This window comes from Paroedura picta, chromosome 16, assembly GCF_049243985.1.
Source record: "Paroedura picta isolate Pp20150507F chromosome 16, Ppicta_v3.0, whole genome shotgun sequence".
Taxonomy (NCBI): domain Eukaryota; kingdom Metazoa; phylum Chordata; class Lepidosauria; order Squamata; family Gekkonidae; genus Paroedura; species Paroedura picta.
Window position 1 is genome coordinate 8,813,717 of NC_135384.1, and position 9,884 is coordinate 8,823,600.

The window sequence follows — 9,884 nt, forward strand, 5'->3', positions numbered from 1 at the left end:
GCCTGGTCACGTGACTCTCGAGCGCGAGGGGGCGTGGCCGGGCCCGCCGAGGGCGGAGTCTCTCCCTCCTGCCGGCCTTCGGAGGGGCGCGCGAGACATGGCGGCGGCGGGGCGAGAGCGCGAGCCGGAGCCCCCGCCCCAGAACGCGGGTAAGCCGGGGGGGAGGGGGGCGGGGAGGGCGCGGTTGCCACCCGGGCGGGAAAGCGGGCGCCGGGCGAGCCTCTCCCGCGGTCCTTCCGCCGCCCGCTTCCCGCTGCGGGTCCCCCTCCCCGTGCAGCGTGGCTTTGTCTCCGGCGAGCCGCTCCTCAGTGGGGGTGCCAGCCTCCCGGCGGGAGCTGGAAATCCCCCCCCCCCCGGAATGGCGGCTCCTCTCCAGAGATCAGGACATGGCTGCTCGGGAGGGCGAACTCCACGGCCTTGGACCTCGCTGAGGTGCCTGGGCTTCCCAGGGCTCCACCCCCGAATCTCCAGGAGGTTCCCGACCTGGACCTGGCAACCCTACCTCCCCCCATGCTCTTAGGGATGCCAGCCCGCGCAATGGCGGCTCCTCCGCAGGATGCAGAGCTCGGCTCCCCTGGAGCACAGGGGGGCTTTGGAAGGTGGGCTCGGCGGCATTGCACCCCACTGGACTCCACCCCCCAATCTCCAGGAGGTTCCCGGGCTGGATTTGGCAACCCGTCCCCCGCTGGTGGGCAGGGGTGACTGGGCAATTCTTCAGGCAGTGTGCGGCTGGCTGGCTGCACAAGAGACTAACAGCCCTTCATGATGTGGGGGGTGAAAAACCTTAACGCAGCTTTTGTTGTGATTGCAGTGTTAATGCTGGAAAGCAAGGGGGAAAGGGAGAACGGCCCGGGGACTCTGTCAGAGGTTTGTGCCGGTTGGATCGGTGCCATTTCGGTCCCACCCCCACCCTCCATCAGACCCAAACCTGGTTTCTCCTGCAAGTTCGTTGCGTTCCTTGGCATGGCTTCCTAAATGCCCTATAGCGGTTTTGCCTGTGGCTTGTCCCCTTCTTAAAACTGCCCTGCAAGGTAGGATCTTGCCGACGGTGGGCTGTCATAATCATTTTTAAAAGTGCTTATTTGCGTACAAAACTCCTTAAAAGTGCCGGGATATTTTTATTCCCGATCTGTTCTGTCCTTCTAAATGAACGATACGGCTTGGCAACTGTCCCGAACCTGCCGTGCCAAACACACGTATTAAAAGCTTGGATTGGCAAAACACCTAAGTAGTGAGTGCCAGAGTTTCGGGTTTAAAGATAGAAACTGTTTGCATACTGCTGTTGTGTCTTGATAAAGCTGATTCTAGGCGGAGGGCGGGACGGGTGTTTACAATAGCCGGCACCCTGTCGTTTATCCCTGCGGCTTGAAACAAACTTCCCTTCGGTTTCTTTTTTGAGTCCCTCTTGCCGCCACTGTTTGTAAGATAGGGAATGTTTTGCGTTTTTGGCCTTTGTGGGAGGATTGTCGCTGCAGACGCTGTGTGTATTTATAAAGAATTGCGCAACTTTTGTTTTTGAGAAAACGTGCAATTCACAATAATAATATCCTGGGCAAGACGATGAACGGACAAGTTCTACGAGCTTTCATTCGTCTGTATCACACAGTTTAGCCTGGCAATTCCCCCCCCCCCCCGTTATCTCTGGTCTGTCTTCTGGATCTCCCTCTCTTTTTCATTTGTGTTCTTGTGCCGTCGGCAGCTGTCCCGACCCGCTGCGGTTCTTAACCGGAGAAGCTTTTCCCATTGCGGGGGAGAGGCATTTGTTGCCTAAAAGGATCGTGGCGGATAGCAAGCAGCAGCCGGGGTTTTAAAAAAGAAAGCATCGGCCGTCCTACCGTCCCAGAGAAACGATACAGCAAAATCAGGACTTGTGTATTAGTCGAAATGACGGAACGTGTAACGTGAGGGGGCCCTGTGGATTCTGCGCTCTAAATTTAGATCGGGGTGGGGAAGGGAGAGGTGGCATGGATGGGGGCTGAGGCAGTCGCCCAAACTCGGGCTGTACGCTAAGAGGTTAAACTTTGGGTGGGGCTCACATTGGCTTTTACTCCTTCCGGGGACTCAATGACAATCTGCGTGGTGTCGTGGTTAAAAACGGCACTTCTAATCTGCTGAGCCGGCTTTGATTCCCTGCACATGTGAGAGACCCTCCCAGGGCTATCAAGAAACCCCAGGATTTCCCCTAAATCCTGGTTGACAAAGGCTGCTCTACCCCAGCGGGGGGTATTTTGTCCCTCGTTTGGTGCCGTTCGTTCTGCAGGGCTGGAGGTTTCATGGGCAGGTCAGTGGACCGACCTTTGGGCAAGAAGACTGACTCACTGACATCTAGCTCTTTCAAATTCGGCGAAGTGGCTCGAGAGTCGGACAAGGAGAGCTGGATTCGAATCCCCGTTCTGCCATGAAAGCTTGGTGGTGACCTTGGGGCTGTCAGGGATTCTCAGCCTAGTCAACCTCACAGAGTTGTTGTTGTGTAGGAAGTGGGGAGGGAGGCATACTTTTTAAAACTATTAAAATAAAATAGTGTGTGTGTGGGCGGGGTGGTGGTGATAAAAAGGGATCTTGCGTAACTGGGTCGGGAGGTGCGAACACCGGAAATTTTGAGGCTCTGATTTTATCTCCGTAGCCCATTTCATTGTGCGGATGTCACGCTCCTCCCGAGACATGGCTCAGACTCCTTCCTCGGAGGGTGACTCAGGGCTGGTCTAGACATTACCCTTTGATTGTGAAGCCGGTCCAAAGCCGCAGTCCTGTACACCCCCGAAGGTCTCCTCTCCAAGCGATCCCAAGGCAGCCCAAAAAGCCGCGTGTCATCCAGTGGCGAGTAGGAAGGCAGTGCAGGAATGCCAGGCTGCATTGTGACTGGGGTGATCTGGGTTCCAGTCTGTGCTCCAGCCGTGCAGCTTAATGGGAGGAGCTTCAGCCAGACATAGATAAGAAGAAGAGTTGGTTCTTATATGCCACTTTTCTCTACCCAAAGGAGTCTCAAAGTGGCTTACATTCGCCTTCCCTTCCCTCTCCCCACAACAGACACCCTGTGGGGTATGTGAGACTGAGAGAGCGCTGATATCACTGCTCAGTTAGAGCAGTTTTATCATTGCCGTGGCGAGCCCAAGGTCACCCAGCTGGCTGCATGTGGGGGAGCGGGGAGTCAAACCCAGCATGCCAGATTAGAAGTCCACACACCTAACCACGACACCAAGCTGTAGCTGCGTGCTGTCTCTCGCTTAGCATGATGCAGTGGTTAAGAGGGGAGGCTTTAATCTGGCGAGCTGGGTTTGATTCCCCGCTCCTCCACATGCAGCCAGCTGGGTGACCTTGGACTAGTTACAGCCCTGATAGAGCTGTTCTCACCCAGCACTCCTGTCAGAGCTCTCTCAACCCTACCTCCCTCACAGGGTGACTGTTGTGGGGAGAGGAAGGGAAGGCGTTTGTGAGCCGCTTTGAGACTCCTTCGGGCAGTGAAAAGCCAGAGTATAAAAACCAGCTCCTCTCTCTCTGACTTGCCTCAGAGGGTTTGTTATGAGGCTGAAGAATGGAGGGGCAGGATAAACCTGCCTTAAGTTCTCAGGAGGGATGGGAGATCATTATGAGGAAGGATCCGTGCGGGTCTACCTGGCGAACAATAACGCACAAGCCGCCTCTCAGCGGGAGTTCCTTATCTGGTTTCGCTGCCTGAGTCAGCTGTTCTCAGAGGTGCCTATAGAGTCCGAGGGTTAGTCATAACAGGATTGTATTGATGAGAAAGGGGAGATGACTTGGAGGAAGCTGAAAGCGAAACCGGGGGCTGGCTGGGTCGGGAGGGGCAGCCTCTGTTGTCAGGTTTCCTTCGCCCCTTGCTTTGTTTCCTGGCGGGCCGGTGAGTTTTTGTGTGCCTTGTTTTCACGTACGATGCTCTCCCTTCCAGGCACCACTTCGGACCAGATCCTCAAGACGGGAACGGTTCTTCTCAAGGGGTGAGTGGACACAGGAAGCGGCCAGGCACCGAATCAGACCCTGGGTCCCTGCAGTTCAGCGTTGTCTGCTCAGGCTGGCAGCTGCTCGCCAAGGTCTCAGGCAGCGGACTTTCACGTCACTTACGGCTTGAACTGGAGATGCTGTTGGCCTCCTGCAGGCCGTGCAGATGTTCTACCACTGAGCCACAGCCCTTAAGTGCCCTGAAGGGGCTCTATTTGCAGTTCAGGGGAGCTGAGGGATGTGTGTAAGCTATGAGCCAGTGGCATAGCGTTGAGTTTCAAGAGCCAGCTTGGCGTACTGGCTAAGAGCAGTGGCCTCTAATCTGGACAATCGGGGTTCATTCCCCGCTTCTCCACGTGCAGCTAGCTGGGAGGAAAGGGAAGGCGACTATAGGCCGCCTTTGAGATTCCTTCGGGTAGTGAAAAGCGGCATATAAGAACCAAAAGCAGGGTATAAAAACCGACGACGACTACCTCTGTGGGGATGGTGCATGATGGTGTTGGGCTCCCCCTTTCTTGTTCCCGTAACAGCTTTATCCGGGACCGAGCCCAGCGCTGTGGCGATTCCGGGTATGACAAAGTGATCGCCGAACTTGGCGGTTCAGAGCCGCAGATCTGTGACCCCAGCACAAAGAGGCTGAGCGAATGCCTACGGCGGATCGGGGACGAGCTCGACGGCAACATGGAGCTGCAGAGGTGGGTTCTGCACAAGCACTGCACGGGTCTGACTCTGCTTCCAGCCCCTGACGGGCCTCAGCTGTGAGAATTGAAGTGGCGACCAGTCCTGTGCTCCCCCCCCCCCACTTCCCTTCTCACCCTCCGAGTCCTGTCCCATTTTGGCCACACTGGAGTCTGAACAGATGCTGGCCGAAGGGGAGAGCGTCCCACCTGTCTCATGTTGTGCTTCCTGGGCCGGATTATCATCTTTACTCTGTCCGGAGAGATCGAGAAGACCAAAAGCCAGTAGAACAATGAAGAGCCATAAAAATGAGTATTAGTAGAAAATTTATAGACCGCCCTTTGCAAGCAAGCTCAGGGGGGCTTACAGCCTGAATTAAAACATCCTAAAGTTAAAATTCCCACCCCGACCATCTTCGGTCGGACCTGTAGATTGGCTGTCAACGAGAAACACACGCTGGCCAAGAAAGTGGAGGGGAGGGGGCCTGGAGTGGACAGGTGGTCCTCTTTCAGTCAGTCCTACAGCTAGAGAGAACAAAGTCTGAGTTTCTGCTGTAATCTGTCTTTTAGAGTTGCTTCTAGATAGCACTCTAGCTAAATCAGCTGGTCCAGGGATGGTTTAATTTACTCATTCCTCTGTTCCATGCAACTTGGCTCACTTGCTAAAGCCGCCTTTGGCACGCCGGCTGCGCCTCTCTGCTTATGACATACTGTAGGGTGGATTCATGCGTTAATGCCAGCGTGAGATGCGATTGCCGCGGCTCCTTTAAGACCCAACGAAGTTTTGTTCAAGAGATAATAAGATGCAGGGCTTTGTTCAGCCTCTTCAAACCAGCGTGGCTACACATCTGAATCTACATCAGATGACCTTTGTTTTCCAAGGAACGGAAGCTTGGCCAGCGTCTTCCTGTTAATCGCCCTCTCTCGGCCTGCGCCCCGTAGTTGAGGTTTCCTCCTTCAAAAACTGTGATGTTTCCTCCGGATCCTCTGTGGGTGGGCAGAGGTCTAATCTGGGCTGTTCTGATACCGCCCCCTGCAGGATGATAGAGCAAGTGCAGGCGTACCCTCCAAAGGAAGTCTTCTTCCGGGTGGCGGCCGACATGTTCGCCGACGGGACCTTCAACTGGGGCCGCGTGGTGGCTTTGTTCTACTTTGCGTGCAAGTTGGTCCTGAAGGTCGGTATGCCGTTGCCTGTCGCTCCGCCATTCCCCCTGCCCCGCCAGCCCCCTGCCCTCGAGTCCCGATTGCTGCTAGTAACCGGCTCTTCTTTCCGTGTTCCCTTTTGCCCCCTCCCACGGACAGGCCATTTGCACTAAAGTACCGGACCTCATAAGGACCATTATTAGCTGGACAATGGAATATATCCAAGAGCATATCATGGCCTGGATCCAATCCCAGGGCGGATGGGTGAGTATGCCTGGAATTTCCCCGGGCTCTAGCGTTTACTGATTTGCTTGACTCACACCCCACCATGCTCCCCGATGGGGATTCAATGTGGTTTCTGTCATTCTCTCCTCCGTTTTATCCTGACGACAACCCTGTGGGGTAGGGTTAGGCTGAGACTCTCAGCCTAACGTCACCCAGGAATCTTCTGGGGCAGAGTGGGGATTTGAACCTGGAGTGTCTCATATCCTAGTCCGGGGGTGGCCAGACTGTGGCTCTCCAGAGGTCCATGGACTACAACTCCCATGAGCCTCTGCCAGTGCTGGTCCCGTTAACTGGGCATTGAACCTGGGACCTTGCTCTTCCACTGAGCCATGGTCAGGCTGGAGCTGGGACACTCTGCACAGCCCGTGCCCATCATCTGAGACCATGGTTTCTCAACCAGGGTTTTTTGATGGCCCTGGAAGAGGTCCATGAATGTGTGGGAGCTAATTGTACATATATTTAATTGTTAAAACATTTATTGGGTGACATGACCATGTATGGTCATGTTGACCTGCCCCCTCTCCATACAGCTCTGGGAAGAGGACGGGCCCCCAGTGTACACAGCTCTGCTTCCCAACTATCTTCTGCACGATCGCATCACTTCTGGGGTTTCTCGAAGCCTGAAGAATGTTTCTGGGGTTTCTCAACAGGAAAACAAAACACCTGTAAAAAATCATTCACCCCCACCCATTCAGGAAATCCAGGGCCATCAAGAAACCCCCAGGTTTCGCGGAACCCCGGCCGAGAAAGCCTGATTTAGATGACAGACTCTGCTTCTCCCCCCAGTGGGGGCCTAAAGCAACGTACACAATTCCCCCTGCCCCGGTTTTACCTTCGCAGCAGCAAGTCTGTGAGTTAGGCTAGGTTGAGAGAGCGGCTGGCCTAAGGTTACCCAGCAAGCTTCCAGGGCAGGTTGGGATTCGAACCTGGGTCTCCAAACTCAGCTGCGGCACAATTCAGGATGATTCTCTGGGGGGAGACTTTAACAAACAGGTCTGCTTCAGTCGGATGATGTTCACGCTTTACCGTTTCTCTCTCCCTTTTGCCTTCCAGGAAGGCCTCCTGTCTTACTTCGGCACCCCTACGTGGCAGACAATCGCCGTCTTCACCGCCGGGGTCCTGACGGCTTCACTGACTTTCTGGAAGATGTCTTAATCTTCGGTAGCCCCCCAGCGGGGAGGGAGGGGCACTCTTTTGCATTGCGGGAACGAAGAGGGCGGGCACCCTCGATTCCCTGATCGAGAGGAAAAAACAGGCTGTGATTTCCCCCCCTCTCCTCCCCATTATGGGCAAAGGAGCTTTTTTTATGTCCTCTGTCTTGGTGCCTTTTTTTAAAAAGCGCACCCCTTTTTCAAGGGACGTGTTCTTGACCGGATTGCTTTTGCCTGTCTGTGCCTCCTGGAGGTTGGAGATCAGCGGCTGTGGAGATTGCGAATTGCAGCTTTTGAAGGATGCCGGGGGTGGGTGGGGAGGGAGGTGAAATGAAGGATGCTGGGGACCTGCCGGCTGGCGAGCTGGGCCCCCCCCCCCCCCTGAATCTGGATGTGGCTTCCTGGTATAGGACAACAGGATATTTTGTCGTCTTGGCGTCTTCAAACGAGATGGATTCTGTGGGACGGTGCAAGCCAATCTTGTGGATCTCTTTTTGGGGGAGGGCAAACCTCAGAGCCTGGATCTCCCTTGGCAGATTCTAAATTCCTCATCCCAAGTGCCGAATTCTGCCCCTGCAGAACTTGAAATGCGGTCCGAGGCGGTGATCATTTGGGCCACGGGTGCTAAATCACAAAACCGAGGAATTATCTAGAGAGAGATGAATTCAGGCAGGCACCTTGTAGCAGCTGATGTAAAACGGGGACTGGGGGGGGGCAGATTTTGAAGCGACAGCTCACCCTAGCAGATCCTTTTGGTGTTCGAAAGAGAGGCTTCATGGTGGTGGGTGCAGCGGCCAGAGAGATGTGTCATGTATGTCGATGAATCTGCTGGAAGACAAAACGGGAGAGCTGCAGGACGGATTCACCTGCCTAGTTCCGCCCCGGGTGGAAAAGAGTCTTCCGGCAGCCTGAGAATCTTGGTGGAAAAGGAGCAGGGAAAGGGGGCAGGAGGCTTCCACCTGTCCTGCAAAGGTTCTGCATTTCACTGCCAGCCTCTTCCCTTCCTCCTCAGGATTAACCTGCCCTCTAGGCCTTGCCTTAGGCCTGTCAAATAACAGCACCAAACGCTTTTTTCGATCTGTATTTCATGTACCATGCCCCAATACAGCCCATCTAATTGCAGCTGTGCTGGGGAAAGTTTGAGCGTTCTGCATTCTCGTCTGTGGTTTCTCTTCTTTTTCTTTCTTCTCGTCCCCACCCCACCGCAAGTTCCGTGCAATAACAATTTTCTACTGCTGCACATCTGGCTGGCTGCAGACCCCGACATCTGGGCTTGAAGTTTGTCACCCTCCGCTGTCTTGCCATACAGATACTAATTTGGGACAGATTTGGACTGGCGTGGAATGAACTTTCACCGCAAACTGGTGCTTCAAAACGATTTTTTACCGCAAGGCAGCGGGGCTCGTACCTCTGCCTCTCGACTGAAGGAGTCAGTTCCCATCTTGCCGCATTTATCTTTTATTTGCTCGGGAAGCCCGTTAGGGGAGAGAAAAAAGTAAACGACCGATATGTTTTTGGTGGTTCGGAGCAGGCCGGAGAGGGACAGGAGAACAGAGCGTGTGATATGTTAGAGGGCCCTCTGGCAGTGGGGTTGTGATTTTTGTCTTCTGCAGACAGGTAGAGATTTAAAACATTTCTTGAGGGGGCTTTGAATGCATGGAGGTAGCTAATTTAGCTCCCTGGCAGAACCAGTTTCCTGTAACCTTGTTGGTGAGTGGGCCTTGTAGGCCTACAGAGCCCCTTTGTCTTCCTTGTGGTTGCCCATATATCCCTCCCCTTTGGATGGAGGAGAGACAAAGTGAAGAAACAGGAGTCTGGTTCACTCAGCCAGGAGACCACAGGGGCAGAAGGCTGAGGCAGCTGTCCGAACAGACTGTACCACTTCAGGTGGCAGGTGGTGGAGTCCAGCCTTGTTCCTTTAAAAAAGGACAAGAAAAGCCCTGTGAACTGGCACAGCAGGACGACCGGCTCTCCCCTGTTTGCCGGGCTGGCTTTCTGTCAGCAGCGGTGTTTCTTTCAAAGAAAGGACCGTCCTGTCGTTTCACAGCCCGTCCTGTCGTTTCACTGGTCCCTCATTTTCCTGCATGTGTGAATCAGACATCAAGAGGATAGGGTAGGGACAGTTGGAGGGACACAGGACACATTTTAGGCTGGGATAATTTCGCCCGCCCCATCCTCTAGTGAAGCCAGAACTGACAATGTGCATCTTCCCCACAATGTTGGGGGAGTCTAGGCGGAATAAGTTTCCCGCTTTCGTTTAAATCAATAGTGGATGGTTCTTGGAAATTATCAGGGTGGGTGGGTTTCAGGTGTTTTTTGCTGCACGGGTGGGGAATAAGTGATGGCCAGGGAAAGAAGTTATTTAGGATGGAACTGTTGATGCTGCCCCGATCTGGACCACTGTCTTCCTTTCCCTGTTCTTACGGCCTCGCAACGCACACACCCTTTCCTGCCAGAGAGGTGGCCAAACGGTGGCTCTCCAGATGTCCATGGACTACAGTGACCATGAGCCACTGACAGTCAGCCACACTGGCAGGGGCTCATGGTCATTGTAGTCCTTGGACAGCTGGAGAACCACAGTTTGGCCTTCCACAGGGGCCGGGGAATCTGTATCTGAAAGCCTCCCACGCAGACACTTGTGCTACTTTGGTTAATCAAAGGCAAGCAAATACTG

The 9,884-nt window shown here is 54.3% G+C and overlaps 1 protein-coding gene across 1 annotated transcript; it reads left to right on the plus strand.

Annotated features, from left to right (window-relative positions):
* On the plus strand, positions 1–9,884 carry BAX (BCL2 associated X, apoptosis regulator). Its single transcript, XM_077313878.1, has 6 exons — positions 1–149; positions 3,905–3,953; positions 4,485–4,649; positions 5,671–5,806; positions 5,934–6,038; positions 7,113–9,884. Exons 1-6 carry the CDS (start codon positions 98–100, stop codon positions 7,212–7,214), a joined length of 609 nt encoding a protein of 202 aa, XP_077169993.1. The 5' UTR covers positions 1–97; the 3' UTR covers positions 7,215–9,884.

Excerpts from the sequence above, each read along its gene's own strand:
- BAX (XM_077313878.1), top strand. The coding sequence starts at position 98 with ATGGCGGCGGCGGGGCGAGAGCGCGAGCCGGAGCCCCCGCCCCAGAAC. Across the intron at positions 3,954-4,484 it reads GGAACGGTTCTTCTCAAGGG|CTTTATCCGGGACCGAGCCC; the intron begins GTGAGTGGACAC and ends TTCCCGTAACAG. Across the intron at positions 5,807-5,933 it reads CGTGCAAGTTGGTCCTGAAG|GCCATTTGCACTAAAGTACC; the intron begins GTCGGTATGCCG and ends TCCCACGGACAG.